At 40.9% G+C, this 19,308-nt stretch overlaps 1 protein-coding gene across 1 annotated transcript; it reads left to right on the top strand.

Annotated features, from left to right (window-relative positions):
* The first annotated feature begins 15,478 nt into the window (after window positions 1-15,478).
* On the top strand, window positions 15,479-16,248 carry LOC130240964 (trypsin inhibitor ClTI-1-like). The gene is made up of 4 exons (XM_056472650.1): window positions 15,479-15,574; window positions 15,749-15,783; window positions 15,870-15,979; window positions 16,069-16,248. The coding sequence occupies exons 1-4, from the start codon at window positions 15,538-15,540 to the stop codon at window positions 16,115-16,117; spliced, it is 231 nt and encodes a 76-aa protein (XP_056328625.1). The 5' UTR covers window positions 15,479-15,537; the 3' UTR covers window positions 16,118-16,248.
* Window positions 16,249-19,308: the final 3,060 nt, after the last annotated feature.

Genomic DNA, 19,308 nt, shown 5'->3' with positions numbered 1-19,308 from the left:
TCAAAGAAGCCAAAAGACTCTGTCCTCGTCAGGCCCGATGGTCCCTGTTCTTCTCCCGATTCCAATTCTCAATATCTTACCGACCTGGGTCAAAGAACATCCGAGCGGACGCACTTTCCCGTATTTATGATCAGCCGGAAATCATGGAGACCCCAGCCAGAATCCTCCCAGAACAGATCACGGTCTGTCCCATCACCTGGTCCGCTCCTACAGTCGTCGCCACTCCCGAATCCAGGACTCCGCCGGGCTGTCCCCCCAATCGTCGTTTCATTCCTGAAAACCAACGGGTAGATCTGATTCATTCCACCCATACATCTTTGGGCACAGGGCATGCCGGGGCCAACAACACCCTCTCGCTGCTATCCCAACGCTTTTGGTGGCCGCACATGGCGAGGAATGTGAGGAGATATGTTCAAGGCTGTAGAGAGTGCGCCATGTCGAAGAGTCCTCGCCATCTACCTGCAGGTAAACTCCATCCCTTGCCCATCCCGAACCGCCCCTGGTCACACCTAGGAGTTGATTTCATGACAGATCTCCCATCATCGGAAGGTAATACCTGCATTTTAGTCATTGTCGATCGATTTTCCAAATTCTGCCGTCTGATTCCCTTCAGGGGCCTACCCACAGCCCTAGAAACCGCCGAAACCCTATTCAACCATGTCTTCAGATGCTTTGGGGTACCTGAAGATATAGTCTCGGACCGAGGACCCCAGTTCATCTCCAGACTATGGAAAGCCTTCTTCAGACTCCTAGGTGTGACCGTCAGCCTCTCATCTGGCTACCATCCACAGACCAACGGCCAGACAGAGAGGAAGATACAAGAAGTGGGGCGGTTCCTCAGAACATTCTGTCACGGTCATCAAAACTCCTGGAGCCAGTTTCTGGGCTGGGCGGAATACGCCCAGAATTCCCTGCGGCAACCTACCACCGGACTTACGCCATTCCAGTGTATTCTGGGATTCCAACCTCCACTCTTTCCCTGGGATGGCGAACCTTCTGATGTCCCCGCAGTGGATTACTGGTTCCGGGAGAGCGAGAGGGTCTGGGACGATGCTCATCACCATCTCCAGAGGGCAGTTCGCAGAGCCAAGGAGGTCTCCGACAAGAGGAGGATTCCAGGTCCTAGCTATGCGCTGGGGCAGAAAGTTTGGATCTCCACCAGGGACATCCGCTTGCGACTGCCCTCCCGAAAACTTAGTCCCAGATTTGTTGGTCCCTTCACCATCCTGGAGCAGGTCAACCCCGTCACGTTTAAGTTACAGCTACCACCACAATATAGAATCCACCCCACATTCCACGTGTCACTCCTCAAACCCTTTCACGACCCTCTGATTCCCTCCACAGAGCCTGGCCATGAAGAGGAACCTCCTCCCCCACTGATGTCGGAAGTCGGTTCCATCTACAAGGTCAAGGACATTCTAAGGTCCCGACGTCGTGGTGGTCATCTGGAATATCTTGTCGACTGGGAGGGATACGGTCCGGAGGAGAGATCTTGGGTCCCCAGATCAGATATATTAGATCCCGCACTTATGGAGGAGTTCCACTCCAATCACCCCGAGTTTCCAGCACCTCGTGGACGTGGTAGACCACCACGGCGTCGGAGGTATAGGCCCTCAGGAGCAGGCCCTGGGGAGGGGGGTAATGTCACGGATTGGCCAGGCTCTTCCACCAGCATCACGCAAAGATCACCATCACCTGAGTATTAACCACACACAGCTGCACCAAATCACTTATAGTCACTACATAAGCACACACCTCACTTCACTCAGGGTCCGGTCTCGTTCCTACGAAGCGGACTCTGAGTGAACACCTCCTGGTAATCACTAAACTCTCGATATCAGTATTTTGTACTTATCTGCTCTCTGTCTCTCCTAGTTTGTCCAGTGTTCCCGGTATCCTGTTTGCCTTGTGTTTGTCGTCAGTCTGTCTTCCCCGCAAGCCCTCTGGTGTGTGCATTCGGTCTCCCTCAGTATCAGTCATCCAACCTGCCACCAAGGATCTCTACAAACAACCAGACTCCACTCACTTCTCCTCCGTTCTCCTGATGTGCTTATATGTTGTAAATAAACTTCGTTAATAACTCACTCACCTTCCTTGTCCATCTGCTTCCCTTAACAAACAGTACACATGTATTTATAATACACCTATAAATATACATTACCTATTCAAAATACCAATACATGAAAAAGGTGGAAACTGCATGACAGCCAGTGTTCACAAACCTGATTTTGTTTTAACCACTTTTTAAAAATCTCTTTGAAATATGTTTAAATATTTTTGCCTTTTTAACTCAATCAGCAGACTATTACAGACAGTTTACCTTGAACTGAAAATGTATGGGCCTGTATACGTTTCTGATGGTATGATAACCTTGGATAAATATATCACGGTTTCATTGTAATTACTGCTCTAAAATATGTCTTAACTGTATGGGTAAAATTTGCCCTCATTGAATACAATATATTTAAGAAACATTTCAAATATTCTGCAGCCGTTAACATGTCAGGCTAAAAAATTCTAATAAATCAATGACTTCTGCTGTCTTCATTAGTTTCAAAAACACTGATTTTTTTTATTCAATTTGATTCAATTCAATTCATCTTTGTATCTAGCGCTTTTACAATGTAGATTGTGTCAAAGCAGCTTCTCATAGAAGACTATAATAAACTGAAGCTGTGTCAGTCCAGTTTTCAGAGTTTAAGTTCCGTTTAGTTCAGTTCAGTTCAGTGTGGTTTAAATTTCACTGCTGTAAGTCCAAACACTTAAGAGCAAGATGCGCAGCTCACAAGTCTCAAACCATGCAAGCCAGTGGCGACAGTGGCCAAGTAACAAACATCACCAATGATGAAGTGAAGGGGAACAAAAAACCTTGAGAGAAACCAGGCTGCTACATCACATAAATAACACGCACGCACACACACACACACGCACGCATGCACGCACCGTTTAAAAAGACATACTTATACCTTTACAAACAGTTTTTTGTGTTTGGTTTTGTGCAATTCTGATTGGTTACACTTCTTGTGATAATTCTTTTACTGCTTGATTTACTTATTAATTGGTATGTCATTTCTGGAGTAAGATGATCATAAGGAATCATTTTATTTAGTGGTGATCAAGTTTTTTTTTTTTTTTTTTCAAAATTAAGCAGATTATATTTTTGTAAATATTGCAATAGTGCCATATCAATACAAGTTAGGCACTACCAGTTGGCTGAACCTACAACCCTGAATCCTGACTACCCTACGTTTATTTGCATTTCTGAGATGTCAGCTACTAAACCTGAATCTGGAATGTTACCATTATCATGTAACCTAATGTGCTGTATCACTTCACTGCTGTTCATAACTGGGACCTCATGGGATGTGCACACTTAAAAACATTGTTTTAACATGAACCCTGAAAAGCCACCTAAAGAGGTTCTCATCCTTTAGACATTCACATTTTCAATGCAGTATGCGGAGGAAGAAATGTGTTTCTGAAGATAAAAGATCAGTGCAATGTGAAAATTTCTGAAATCTTTCAGATAAAAATCATGTGGAAACAACAAATTTTTGCCATTTCATCCCAGCTCTCTGTGTGAGCATGTGTAGTAAGTGACAATTGCTTAAGCGGTACTTTCTATTAAATCTGCACCAATATATAGCGTCCACTGCAAAAAAAAGCTTAGTTTTTGTCTTGTTTTTAGTTAAAATGTCTAAAAATTCTTAGAAAGAAGCATTTTTTAGATAAGTAAAAATGTTTTCAGAAATATTAAGTCAATATTAGGAGTTTTATCAACCTAAATTAAAGAAAAATACTGTTATTTCAAACCAAAAGAAGATTATTGTACTTACCACACTGGCAAATTATTTAGCTTGTTTTAAGGAAAAACTCACTTAATTTTGATTCATTATTTCTCAAAACAAAACAATATTTAAATATTTTTTAAATAAAATGCTTGTCTAGATATTTTTTCATTAACTAACAAAGCATTGGACTGTGGTGGGAAACCGGAGCACCCTGAAGAAACCAATGCAGACACGTGGAGAAAGCCAGGGACTCGAAATCCGTGCTTAATTAAACGAATGCAGTTATAACGTTCATTGTATTTAAGTTATATACAGCCTTATAACAACATTTTAGATACCAAAAAACTAATACTAAACTGTTTAATTCAAAATTCAAATATAACCCTGGACCACAAAAGGTAAGGGGGAACTTTTGGAAATTCAGGTGTATACATAATCTGAAAGCTATAAATAAATAAGTTTATTTGGCCAAGATAAAACTCTTTAAAAGTCTGGAAAAATGAGGGCTCAAAACTCTTTATCTCTATATTGGCTCTAACAGAATTCAAACTGTTAGACGGATTGCAACAGCTCTTCAGATAAAGGGAGACTTTTCCACATATTGTAATTTCTATTGCTTTACTTTCTATTTTTCCTATATTTTAAATGTGTTTAAAAGTGCTAATAGTATTCTACACTATCCTTAAAAATTACTGAAATAAAACTCAGATGTGTCTAATTATATTAAAATAAAGCTTATGAATGTTCTCTGGTGTTATAATACATTTTTCCTTTTCTGTTTTTAACCACACTTGAACTTGTAGTTGACAACCATTTGAATGTGTATTAAGCTAATATTTTGGTTTTATAAAGGCATTGTCTTAAGCCCTGCTCACACTGTAGGATTTTAGCCATGATTTGATCATCCGAGACAAATTTGATATTACAAATCCTAAGCAAATTTTTGTTCATTGGTTTAACGTGTTCATAGATCACTGCTTAATGATCATTGTGTTCAGATTTTTGCTATGATTAAGTTCTGGCAGTGTGAGAAGATTTCAGACACTTTTCTGACAACAGCTACATTGAGCATCAATCTCCTTTTCACATTCCACTGTAATACAGTTCGTTTTGTATAAAGGAAGAAGAAGGCAGGGTCGACGATTAAGGTAATTTTTGTCATATGGCAAATCAACACACATTTTGAGCCTTGTTTCTGGCTCTTTCCTCTCTTCACGTCTCTCCGACCCAATCACTGAGAAGAAACAGGTGTGATCATAACCCTGATTGACCCACTTTTCAGCCGCCGGTCTCCTAAACTGCTCTCCGTTGTTGCGGAGTGTTTGACCACATCTTCCCCGCCACATCTGAGTTTCTCAATAGCAGAAGTCATTATAGTTGGATAAAGAGTGCAGTGAATGGGAGAATACAACAAATATTTTTTTACAATCCTATTTGCTGAAATTATAAATGAAAAATGCCACAATGGTGTATCAAGACCTTCAGAAAGGAAAAAATTGTGAAAGACTGATAACGGATGCCAGAGATGAGAACGATGTAAAATTACTGTCCCATACACTATGCAAAGTTGATGTAATACTGTACATACAGAAATATATTTAAACATTCATACTTAAAAAATAGAAATATTAAAATATTCAATGATTTAAGATGAGCATTAAACGTGAAATAACAGTTTTGTGAAAAGGGTTCATATGAGCGCTGAATCTGATGATGCAAACTGTTTTTTACTGAGGCCCGTTGAGTGAAAAATGTTGTTTATGTTTAATTTCTAAATTATGGTTTAAAATGTTGTATATGTGAAAAATATTGTTTATGTTTGCTGGTATCATTTTAGAACGCGTGAGAGTGAAAGTGTCATGTATGGACGACATCAAAATCCAGTTGAGATTTTTAGGTATATTTGGTTATTTAAGATGAGCAAAATCTGAGCAGAATCTATCACTGGTGATCACCGAAAGATGCATCTCAGTTAGAAATGTGTCTTATGTGTCTTCGCCTAGCTTTGATGTCATGCTGATGTGTGCCAAAAAACTCTGGCACTGAGCACTCCTCTGATTTTGCCTCACCAAAAGCATGATGGGAAATGACTGGCTGACAACACATGTTAATGCTGTGTGGATGAAACTGACAAATTACACTTTGTTCTCTATCTTTTGTTGTTACTAAGGTTTAAATCTGGCTTTGTTGTATACTTTATAGCTTTGTATTTTTGTTGATAATTTTAAAAAAGACCAAGAGAACATTGCATATTTTTATTTATTTAGATTTAAATATGAACAAAAACAAACACACCTTTGTTAAAACATAACGTGACCTATCTAGAATAGTGTTCTGTTGTTTGACTATTTTAACTACTGAGGCTAAAGGCTGATTTAAATTGTGTTCTATATAAAAGCAACAACAAAACCCGGGGTCTATGTATGTACTGTGGTGCCGATGGACATGTCAGGCTGGACTGTCCCATTCGTCCAGCACGTCCCTTGGTGAGTGTGTTCAGTTCTCCCATTGAAAAAATGCATCCTCTCACCACCAATGTCCAGTTAACTACCCCTTCTGTATCTGTTTCAGTCACGGCCCTCATCGACTCTGGGTCAGCTGGAAATTTCATTTTGTACGCCCTCTGTCGCCACCTCCAACTTAACACCGAAGCCTCGACGCATGTCTACCAGATTCAACCCATAACCAACAATATCCATTCCCAGGCACGTATCCATCGTAAATGCGAACCTATCAATCTCCAAGTGGGATTGCTCCACAAGGAGGAGATCCAATTTCTGGTTCTGGAGGGCGCATCTATGGATATAATACTAGGGCGTCCGGGCTGGTGAAGCACGATCCCATCCTCTCTTGGGCACAGGAGAGATAAAGAGATGGGGTGAGGACTGCAGATCCAGATGTTTTCCCGACCCTACCTGTTCAACCTCAGAGACCCCTTACCATCTATGTCACGTCTGTCGAAGTCCAGTCGATAAACGATCCATTCAAATCCCGAAGATCTACTCCGCATACGAAGACGTTTTTTGCCCCAAGAGAGCTTCCCAGCTACCTCCACATCGGCCATGGGGACTGCGCAATAGACCTGCTTCCAGATGCTCCTATGCCCAAAGGTCGGATCTACCCGTTGTCCCTTCCGGAAACTAAGGCCATAGAGGAGTATATTCAGGAGCACTGAGTCAGGGGTATATCCGCCAGTCCACGTTCACCCGCTGCCTCAAGCTTCTTCTTTGTGGCCAAGAAGGATGGAGGGCTGCGTCCTTGCATCGGGACTATCGAGTTCTGAATCAAGGAACAATTAAGTTCCGGTATCCCCTTCCTCTCGTCCTGCGGCCCTGGAACAACTCCGATCGCCAAGGTATTCACAAGTTGGACCTCCGCAGCGCCTACAATCTTGTTAGAATACGCGAGGGGACGAGTGGAAGACGGCGTTTGTGACCCTACAGGGCACTACGAATACCTGGTCATGCCCTATGGTCTGGTCAACGCCCCCCTCCGTATTCCAGAACTTCATTCACGAAGTCCTCCGGGAGTCCTCCATATCTCCGTCATAGTCTACATTGATGGACATCCTGATTTACTACCGGAGTGAGGCCGAACACAGCCACCACGTTGCGGAGGTCCTACAAACCCTCAGAGACCATCAGTTGTACCTCAAGGCTGAAAAATGCTCCTTCCACTTACCATCTGTTCAGTTCTTGGGGTACATCATTGATCAGAGAGGGGTTCGCATGGACGAGGGGAAGGTCACTGCCGTTGTCTCCTGGCCAGAACCAACAACTGTTAAAGAACTCCAACGATTTCTAGGGTTTGCCAATTTCTATCGACGTTTCATCCACAACTACAGTTCATCACCGCTCCGCTGACCAACCTACTCCGAAACCAACCCAAGAAACTCTCCTGGCCTCCGAAGCCGCCGCAGCCTTCCAAACCCTCAAACAATCCTTCACTCAAGCTCCACTCCTGACTCACCCAGATCCTGAACTACCGTTCGTGGTCGAGGTCGATGCATCGACCACTGGAGTGGGAGCCATCCTATCACAACATCATGGTACACCAGCATTACTCCATCCATGCGCCTATTTCTCAGGGAAGCTCAGCCCGGCGGAAAGAAACTATGACATCGGGGAAATCGAGAGCTATTGGCTATCAAGCTTGCCCTGGAAGAATGGCGACACTGGCTGGAGGGAGCCAAACATCTCTTCCAGGTGATTACAGACCACAAAAATCTCCAGTACCTCAAAGAAGCCAAAAGACTCTGTCCTCGTCAGGCCCGATGGTCCCTGTTATTCTCCCGATTCAATTCTCAATATCTTACCGACCTGGGTCAAAGAACATACGAGCAGACGCAACTTTCCCGAATTTATGATCAGCGGAAATCATGGAGACCCCAGCCAGGATCCTCCCAGAACAGATCACAGTCTGTCCCATCACCTGGTCCGCTCCTACGGTCGTCGCCACTCCCGAATCCAGGACTCCACCGGGCTGTCCCCCCCAATCGTCGCTTCATTCCTGAAACCAACGGGTAGATCTGATTCATTCCACCCATACATCTTTGGGCACAGGGCATCCCGGGGCCAACAACACCCTCTCGCTGCTATCCCAACGCTTTTGGTGGCCAAACATGGCGAGGGATGTGAGGAGATACGTTCAAGGGCTGTGTAGAGAGTGCGCTATGTCGAAGAGTCCTCGCCATCTACCTGCAGGTAAACTTCACTCCCTTGCCCATCCCGAACCGCCCCTGGTCACACCTAGGAGTTGACTTCATGACGAATCTCCCATCATCTGAAGGTAATACCTGCATTTTAGTCATTGTCGATCGATTTTCCAAATTCTGTCGTGCTGATTTCCTTTGAAGGGTCTGCCCACAGCCCTAGAAACCGGCCGAAAAACCTATTCAACCATGTCTTTCGATGCTTTGGGTTACCGAAGATTATAGTCTCGGACCGAGGACCCCAATTCATCTCCCAGACTATGGAAAGCCTTCTTCAGACTCCTAGGTGTGACCGTCAGCCCTCTGTCTGGCTATCATCCACAGACCAACGGCCAAGACAGAGAGGAAGATCCAAGAAGTGGGGCGGTTCCTCAGAACATTCTGTCACGGTCATCAAAACTCCTGGAGCCAGTTTCTGGGCTGGGCGGAATACGCCCAGAATTCCCTGCGGCAACCTACCACCGGACTTACGCCATTCCAGTGCATTCTGGGCTTCCAACCTCCACTCTTTCCCTGGGATGGCGAACCTTCTGATGTCCCCGCAGTGGATTACTGGTTCCGGGAGAGCGAGAGGGTCTGGACGATGCTCATCACATCTCCAGAGGGCAGTTCGCAGAGCCAAGGAGGTCTCCGACAAGAGGAGGATTCCAGGTCCTATCTATGCGCCGGGGCAGAAAGTTTGGCTCTCACCAGAGACATCCGCTTGCGACTGCCCTCCCGAAAACTTAGTCCCAGATTTGTTGGTCCCTTCACCATCCTGGAACAGGTCACCCCGTCACGTTTAAGTTACAGTTACCACCACAATATAGAATCCACCCCACATTCCATGTGTCACTCCTCAAACCCTTTCACGACCCTCTGATTCCCTCCACAGAGCCTGGCCATGAAGAGGAACCTCCTCCCCACTGATGTCGGAAGTGGGTCCATCTATAAGGTCAAGGACATTCTACGGTCCCGACGTCGTGGTGGTCAGCTGCAATATCTTGTCGAATGGGAAGGATACGGTCCGGAGGAGAGGTCTTGGATCCCCAGATCAGATATATTAGATCCCGCACTTATGGAGGAGTTCCACTCCAATCACCCCGAGTTTCCAGCACCTCGTGGACGTGGTAGACCACCACGGCGTCGGAGGTATAGGCCCTCAGGAGCGGGCCCTGGGGAGGGGGGTAATGTCACAGATTGGCCAGGCTCTTCCACCAGCATCACGCAACGATCACCGTCACCTGAGTATTAACCACACACAGCTGCACCCAATCACTCATAGTCACTATATAAGCACACACCTTCACTTCACTCATGGTCCGGTCTCGTTCCTACGAAGCGGACTCTGAGTGAACACCTCCTGGTAATCACTAGCCTTCGATCTCAGCATATTGTACTTACCTACTCTCTGTTTCTCCTAGTCTGTCCAGTGTTCCCGGTATCCTGTCTGCCTTGTGTTTATCGTCAGTCTGTCTTCCCCGCAAGCCCTCTGGTGTGTGCATTCGGTCTCCTTCAGTGTCTGTCATCTAACCTGCCACCAAGGATCATCAGAATTCACCAAACTCCAGTCACGTCTCATCAGTTCTCCTTGCGTGCTCCACTGTTGAAAATAAACACTGGTAAATAATCTACTCACCTTGTCTGTCCGTCTGCTTCCCTAACATTAGGACAGGTGTGATGTGCTTTGATTTTCTAGTCTGGTCAGAATCCTAGCAGCAGCATTCTAGATAAGCTGCAACTGTCTGATTGCCTTTTGGGAAGACCAGTGAGGAGCTCATTACAGTAATCTGCTGGTGATAAAAGCATGAACAAGTACTCGGTGGAAACAAAGCATATAATTCTTGCAATATTTTTGATGATAGAATGCTGATTTAGTCACTGCTTTGACATGACTACTGAAATGTAGAGCTTATTTTTTGTTGTTTGACCCCTAGAGCCAAGGTACGCATTCACCTTGAGAACCTCATCTCTATTCCCAAATGCAATGACTTCAGATTTCTCTTTGTTTAACTGAAGAAAATAAATTTTTGACATTTCCAATTGCTAATTTCATCAATGCATTGGAAAAGGATGTCAATGGGGCTTGTTCTTTAAACATATGATAAAGATACTGTTATCTAAGCGTTGCACCATCACACATGATTGATAATGCTGGGTTCTTGCAGTAACGCATATTTTAGTAATTAGTGAGGGATTACAATGTTTTCCATTTTTAAATAATAGGGCTAGATCGCCAGTAGTTTCCTGCGGAGTGGCAAGGTAACTTGGGTGAAAAAGTGTTTTGAATTAAAAAGACAATGTCTAGTTACTGTAAATCACTGAGTGTCAATCTTGCATGCTGCACCTTTAATGTTGACTTGTACAGTGCTCACCATTCAGGATATTCACCCTCTGTCAACTGTAAAATTTCACATCATGGATGTCCATATGTCTATGGATCTTTTAAAAATACTTTTACACATTTTTTTATTAATTCTTTCCCATTGAAGCATCGGACTTTGTGTCTTGGCCCACAAGCACCTCAAAGAGTGGTAGGGGATCTAGACCTTCCTCTGAAAATGACAGCTCACCCTCTAATGCCACGATGGACATCATGTCACTGGTGTCATCGAATGAGAATGCGATCATAATGGGGGATGAACTGCCACTCAGAATCAAACTTGAATAGAGCAAGCTATGTTGGAGTGGGGCGGTGGGGGGGGTGTGGGGCTTGACTCGGCTGATAGCTTAGACCCATTGTAACACTCAAACCAGCCAGAGTGCTTTCTCCACTGTAGGAAGCAAGGAGGGTGACTTGTTCTTTTGCAAGTACAAAACAACAACCTTTTGCAATTCTTAATTGTGCAACGCCTTTACAGTGAGGGCATGAGCTGTGCATGAGCACTGTTTCCAAAAAGACTCAAGAAAGTTTTCCAAGTCAGTAAAGTCTACCACAGTCATCACACTACCTGATCCCACTCCTGTTAATCCAGAGTATCTCTACTCTACCACAGTCAATGGGCTATATGCACAGTTACTGTTTTTCAGCCAACTGTAGACTTCCGGTGAAAGGTTAATGTGGCTATATCAATATTCAAATACATTCAGTTAATAAATTAAGCATTCATTTAGTTGTTCAAGCATAAAATGAGATGATAGACTGTGTAAACACTAACAGTGGCAGCAGGCTAGCACAGAAACTCCATTGAAAATACTGGGGTAAAATAAATGTTTATATTTTAAAGAGATGGCAGGGAAAAATGGAATTGTCTGAACCCTTCCCTACTATCTTATTTCCATGTTGTGTCCACCGATGCCAGTCAACTTAAGTCTAACGATCTGCGCAGTCAGTTCTTTACACAGGAACTGTTCCTGAGCAGATTGCTCAAGATTTTGGCCACGGAGACCATCCCTGAGGCTCTGGCTGCTCGGTATGGCCACAGAGGCAAGCACGAGTACCTTGCTCTCCATTTCAAAGCTGATGAGCTGAGTCCCAAGTAGTTCACTGACTCTGCAGCAGAGGCCTTATCTGAGTTATTTTCCAGTCTTTCCAAGTCTATTGATGAGATCCTGTCACTCCTTGTCCTTACTATTAATAGTGAATGTCCTGTGTCTGTTCCAGAAAGAGCCTTCCCAGGGCCTTCATTTACATTTGAAGCACCCCTGCAACCATTTGTTCAATCACCCTCTCTACATACTGTACTCATACAGAATGGTCATTTCAAAGTCGGAATGTTCTAAATCAACCCAAGTCACTATATCTATCATGTTTGATATCATTTGAAATGTCTCAGTGCGACTGGTACAATTGTCTCATTTCCTCAAAAATAGACATAATCAAAACAATAGATATGTAACTTCAGGTATCTTTTGAACCACTGTGAAGGGTGTGCCTTTCCTATAGGCAGAAACTCTTCCACTAAATGCAAATGTCTTTGTTATTCACACACCCCTTTCCTTGAGGGCATTCTTGGATTTACTACTTAAGGGAAAGTTTCTAAATGTTCAGGGCAAATCTGTTATCCAGATCAGCCCATAGTGTGGAACTTTATGTTCCATGCTACGTATATTTTGAAGTCAGGTATGCATCTTTTAATCTTGGATTTATCTTTGAGAAATTGAGTCTTATATTGATCGTTTATGAATTGACTGAATGAATTGGCATAATACACATTTACCTGACTATTAAATTGTTATGTTTGAACACATTTTGCTTACTCTGTAATTATTCATTCTATTAGATTACGCTGTATCCTTGTTTCCGCACTTCCTGTGTCAGGTCAGTAGATGGACTAAAATCCAGTTGAGATGGAGCATTGGGCACACTAATTGTATTTTAGGGATCCGACTGACTCTTGGTATTGATTCAAGTGTACTTAGATGGAAAGGGCGTTAACTTCATCTAGGACAAACAAGGAGTTGCACGACTAACCTAGATAGGGTACCCGACCCTGGTTTGAAAGTAATGTTATTCTAAATTAAGTGTATATGGGAAACCATGGGCTTGGCTAAACCCAAATTATTATAGAGTACAGTAGTCGGTTACATTTATAATAATGGCCCCTAACCTCTGATTGGAAATGATAATGTCTTTACTCAAGGGTGTATATCTGAGGAGGACTAATCAAAAATACTGTAGACTGAGCAAGCATGGGAGCGGCCATCTAAAAGTAGTAGTCATCTACCTCTGTTTAGTATTCAAGACTGACAAGAGTGTGACCGTGAGTGATGCCTACAGCCGGGGCTATTTCTCTGAGCGACATGAGCACCCGAATGAACAAATGTGATAGTTACGAGTGAAGATAAAAGGTTCAAACATTTATCTAAATTATATATTGATATAATCTTAATGTTTTATGATTGGAGTCAGATAAAACAAAAGAAAAATATATTAATGTTTCTAAACCACCTCATATTCAAATTGGAGTCAGATGTGAGTTAAATTTAAAGTAAATCAACATTGTGCACTGGAAAGACCGAACAGGCATTGAACCTTCATCCACCAGTGGACACCTCCACTGGACCAACTGGGTGGACCTTACACTACATTTATGCGTTAATTGTTTTTGACAAATAAAATATTATCGAAGTAAATGAAGATTATTTTGCAATTTTTTTCAGAGTACATTCGCAGAGTTTATTAATATTCACAATCATTCCAAATATGGGCATCAAGGAGCTTCTGGTTCAATGGCTATTTAAGGGTAAAAATTTGCATATTGTTAAAAATTACCATTTCTAGGTCATTTTTGAACTTGATATCAGAAAACAATTTAACTTATTGAATCAATGCCCTGTATGGCACTTCTAATTAAAATGGCAAGTAACGGTTCTGAATTTAGGCCAAAAATGTAGTTGTACAAGAAGGGGATTAAATATATTTTCCACTTTCAAGGTCATCACATTTTTTAACAAATCATTACTAAACTTCTACTGTTGTCACTTGCATAATAGTGTGGAACACAATGTAAATGTAATTCGACAAAATATGAAACAGACTTTGATAATCTTCATGACTTTGATAAACTGACAACACTGATAAAAACAATGGGCAAGGCACTTCCTCATTCTGTGACTGGACAATAAGATCATTATTTCAAGATCAAGGTGTCTTTATTAATATAATACATTTTACAAATGTAAGTTAGTTTCACAGAGAGGAAATTTAGCAGTCCATCACTAAAATTGATTCCACATGTACATGAATACACTGTACCACAATATAAAATGCATAAATTTAGAACAAGAAAGTCATGATGAAAACCTACACACACATACACCCAGGAACAAATTGCCATCTCTGGCAGAGAATGACACTCACTGATCTATTACCATTTTATTAAGTAATTCTATTGCTGCAGATCTAAAAAGTTTTTTTTTTATCTTTCTAGCTTACTATCTCTAAAGTATCTGTTAGTTCTCCATCTAGGGGCTGCAACTACCAGCATAGAAGCTGAAATTTAACAAACAGCTGAATTTCAATTTCAGTTTGGTCAACAGACTGTAAGAAGAGCTGGCAAGAATTTTGTTTACAACTGTTTATGAAGCATTTTATCAACAATTTTATCTACTGTGGTAATGTCATAGCTGTTCGAGCAATTATATTTTGTTCATATATTATATTATGTTAAGTTAAATTATATTTTGTTGAATTATCTTTGTGTGCTCTTTTTTCCTACTACTTTAAAATGATTAGCAATTTGTAAAATTTATCATTATATATTTTTCATATTTTATTTATACCACTTATCAATTGATTACTTGTTATTTAATTGATGTTTTGTTATTTAATTGACCAGAACAGTGTCACAATGGAATGAGACATTACTCTAAATTCTTACTATAAATGCTGAATCAATCTCAAACTGTTTATTCTGCAGTATCTTAAAAAAAGTTATTCAAAGCTAATTGTGGGTTGAAACAGAGACTTCTTTTCAGTGCCCTTTGGTGATATTTTTCTTGTCAGTTTTTAATGATCTTAGTGGGCAAGACGTTTAAAAAAAATAAAGACTGTAATGTATATGATAATCTGTAATTTAAAGGCTGTCAAATATTGATAGTTTATTCCCCTTTTAAATTGTTAAGATTTATATAGGCTATATGTAATATTATCTTCCATCAACATATGAAAACGTGCTGGATAAGTTGGTGGTTCACTCTGCTGTGGTGACCCCCAGATTAATAAAGGGACTAAGCTGAAAAGAAATTGAATGAATATATATATATATATATATATATATATATATATATATATATATATATATATATATATATATACACAGTAGTGTAGCAAACAGGGGGGAACAGGGGGGTTACATGATTAATAATTATATGAACGTATGAATGTATCTCATACAGTATATATATATATATATATATATATATATATTTTTTTTTTTTTTTTTTTTAATTTTTTAACCATTCACATAACTCCACCCATTGGAAGTTTTTACACAAGAACTAAATATGAACCCACTCTGGTCTGTGGGTGGGAAATAAAGTGCAATAAAAGGAGCTCACTGCCTCTGAAAGTGATTAATTACTTTCTCAACACGTCTCTGTAAACAAACCACAATGCTGGCGCAGATTGTTCTTCTACTTTGTTTGTCAGGTGAGTTTGAAAACTAATTTTGACTTTAAAGGAACATCATTTAGGATGTTTCCAGCATGTTTTGTATCAAAAGTAATGTTGTTTTTATGTTTAGTCATTACTTGAAAGTTTAAGCTATAGTTGTGTAGAAAAAACTTTAATAATTGCTTTTTGCTTCTACGTTCTTATAAACAGCCATGGCAACAGCAGCTGATGATTGTCCTACAGTGGTAAGTTGAGCAATATATCCTTATGCTCTCTATCTTTTTTTTTTTTTTTGTCTTTTACCAGCTATTTGTATATGCTTTATTTACAGCCCAACTGCATTAAATACCACCTGCCCCACTGCACCAAGGAATATAAGCCTGTGTGCGGTACAGATGGAAATACATACGCAAATGAGTGTAATTTGTGTGTGAAAATTTTGTAAGTAGACCTACATGTAATTCAATTTTGTAATGTTTGGTTTATCTACTTGTTTTAATGTACTCTTTAAACTGACCATCTTGTTGCAGTGAGGAAAAGGTCAACATCATATTAATCTCCAAAAAGGGTGAATGCTGAGCCAGATGCATTCATTTTATTTGGGATGACGTGAACAATGTCTTGCTTTTTAATGGGTTTTCATCTCAAAATGAAGAATTTGTTCCTTTTTAAAGTATTCAAATCTTTAAATAAACCCTTGATGTACAAGTCAGTGTTGTGTTAAATGAATTTTGATATTAGAAAAATTTAACTATGAGGTCTAAAAAAAATTGTTTTGAGTCTTTTTTTGAGAAATTTTATCATGACATGAGTTTCAAAATTACAAAAATCTGATGAAGAGAAAATGGTGTAGATAAAGCCCTTAGTGTAGTTAAAATAAATGTGCATGGAACAGTCTTTTTTACAAAGTTGTTGCAAAATGATTTTTTAAGAATAAAAATGGTGTCAACTTCAATCATGGGGACCGAAGCTTACTTGTTTGTTACAAATAAAGTAGTACAAATTAATAATAAAAACAAACAAAATTCAGTTTCCCTCTTTGGAATGATAGAAAAGTGATAAAAGGTTTTGGCACACAAAAGTAATACTTTAACACTGAAAATAAATAACAATCTAAATAAAAACTGTCGTCATCTCTTTGGGACTAAATATAACTACAGTACATACAAAGCAATGTAGTCGAAGCCTGCTGGACCTCTGCCTGAAAGGCTCTGTTATTAAAATATATTACAACTTTGTTTTGTATTTTCATTTTGTGCATTTGAACCAAATAGTCAGGGGAAAAAACTCCAGCTAGCTTCTTACTTAGTGTCACAATAACCAGCAATCTAACTTGTATATATTGCTGGAGAACATTCACCACACCCGGAGAACAATTCTGTCATTATAGGAAGTACAAATCCTGTCATCCACCACACACACACACACACACCTGTTTCAGTTCTCCTTTCATTACTCATACACACAGCTGGAAGCTGCGAAGACTAATTACATAGACCATATACAGCACACACACAGACCTTGCTGAGTCTTGTTGGTGCAAACCCTGCAACAGTACGAAGTGTTTCTTGGTTTAGTCTCTCCGTGTTTTGACCCTTGCCTTGTTTTATTGTTTACATTGTCTGCCACCTGCATTGACCTGTTCCTTGACTATGCTGCTGGATTTCCTTGTATGTACCCATTTGTAGTGGTCGGCAAAGCGAGGCTTCATGAAACACTGAAACAGTCAAAGCAAATGTGTCGAAGCTTCAAAATGTTTCTAAACCTGTCTCTACAGTGACACCTAGTGGTCGTTTTTTATGTATTGCCCTGGAACAGCTTCAGCAAAGAAACAGTTAAGCAAATCGAGGTATTAAACTACATGTTTATAGAATTGAGCTTTAAGTGATTTAGTGAGAGTGGTGAGAGTTCCAGAATAGCATGCTGAGATAATGGCTTTGAATCCAGGATGATGCAGCTATAGACATTCGTTTTTAAATGCTCTGTTCTTGTAATGTGTTTTTGTTTTAACATTGGTCTGACATCCCAATGAACACTTTGTGGATCAAATATGTCTTGTTTGGCCATAAAAAGTGACATTATTAAAATACATCAAGTCATAGTTTAAGAGTATTTGTACAAGTCGGGATTCAAACTCAGGGCCCTTGCAGCACAGTGACTCTGTGCACATGCACAGTTGACTAGGCTACATGAGATGGAGGTTTTTTACCGACCTTGTCAGTCAAACGCAGATTTGCCAGGCCTCAAAACACATCTTTAAAATGCAAGAAGATCCCTTTACAGTTTTCTAAATTGGTAGATAATATGTTGTTTGTCTGCAGCGTGATGTTCAGTCTAGTGATTCCGTCAGGTTGGATTCAGTTTCGGTTGGTGCTTTCATGTTGTGTGACTTGACACATCGGGAATAGCCAGATAACCAATCACTCTGAAGAGTAAGAAAATGAATGCCTATGAATTGACAAAGCATACCTTTGCTCCTCACAGATACTGCCAATCTAATCAGTTTAAAGCCAGCACCTTGGAGGAGAGCAAACCTCGGAAGCCTCACGTGACTGAAGAAACAACATCTGCTGAACTGAATCTAGAGAATCAAGCTTCATGTATCCAGTGAGGGTGAAGATGCAGATGAGCTCAGTGATTCTCCCATCCCTGGGTGTTTCAATGAGTACTTCTAAAAGAACAGTCCAATAAAAGAGAAGATTTCCCCTAAGATCAACACTGTCAGGCAACGCATCTTTTTCTAGATGCTGTTCTGACCATGCGTTTCTGGATACGGTGGTTCCTATTTCCGGATGATGGGCATTGGTACAAGTTGGGCGAACTCACCTGACACAAGAAGAGCATAATCGGCAATTTTAACACAACTAGTGTCTTTACTGTGTCAACCCGGGCACATTAAAAATGCCTGTCCCATCAGACACATCTAGAGACATGAGTTCAGCTGCTATACAGTCTATCAATAATCATAGCCTGGACATTTGCATAATCCTGTCTTTTGGAAAACAGAAAATTATTACTAAGGCTATGATTGATTCCAGTGCAACTTCATAGATTATACTTTTGTAAAAAGTAATGCCATACCTCTAACTCTCTCTCACTCTTCCTTAGCAGTCTCACTGTTAGATGGGCGACCCCTTGGGGACTGGAGAAGTCCATCATCTGACGCAACCATTTTCACTAAAGACGGCTCATTACACTCTGAAAAATACGTTTTTACGTCATCGAATCACCCACACACCCTGTAATCCTAGGATTACCATGGTTACAACAACATGATTCCATTATATCCTGGAGGAGTGGAGAAATCATCCGATGGAGTGAATCCTGTTTCACGGAGTGCATACAACTCATATCGCCTCTTCAAATCAATGCTGTATTAATCACTGATTAATCATCTCCTACCAGGCACTATACCCCCTTGTGCAGAATCTTCTCACTGTCTCAACCAGAGTCTGAAGCAATGCAAGTGTATATCGAGGAGGAGGTCGACAAAGGGTTCATCTGCCCATCGACTTCACCAGCGTCTGCAGGTTTTTTCTTTGTAAAGAAGAAGAATGGAGCCCTCTGTCCATGCTTTGTTTACAGGGGTTTGAACGAGATAACAGTGAAATACAAATATCCACTTCCGCTCATCCTATTTGCACTGGAACAACTTCGCTCCGCCAAGATCTTCACCAAGCTTGATCCACGTAGTGCACACAATCTGGTGAGAATAAAGGAGGGGGATAAATGGAAGACAGCTTTTTCTACAGGTAACAGGCACTATGAAT

The sequence above is a fragment of the Danio aesculapii genome, chromosome 14, assembly GCF_903798145.1.
Source record: "Danio aesculapii chromosome 14, fDanAes4.1, whole genome shotgun sequence".
Classification (NCBI taxonomy): Eukaryota; Metazoa; Chordata; class Actinopteri; order Cypriniformes; family Danionidae; genus Danio; species Danio aesculapii.
This window is presented reverse-complemented; position numbering and strand designations above follow the sequence as displayed.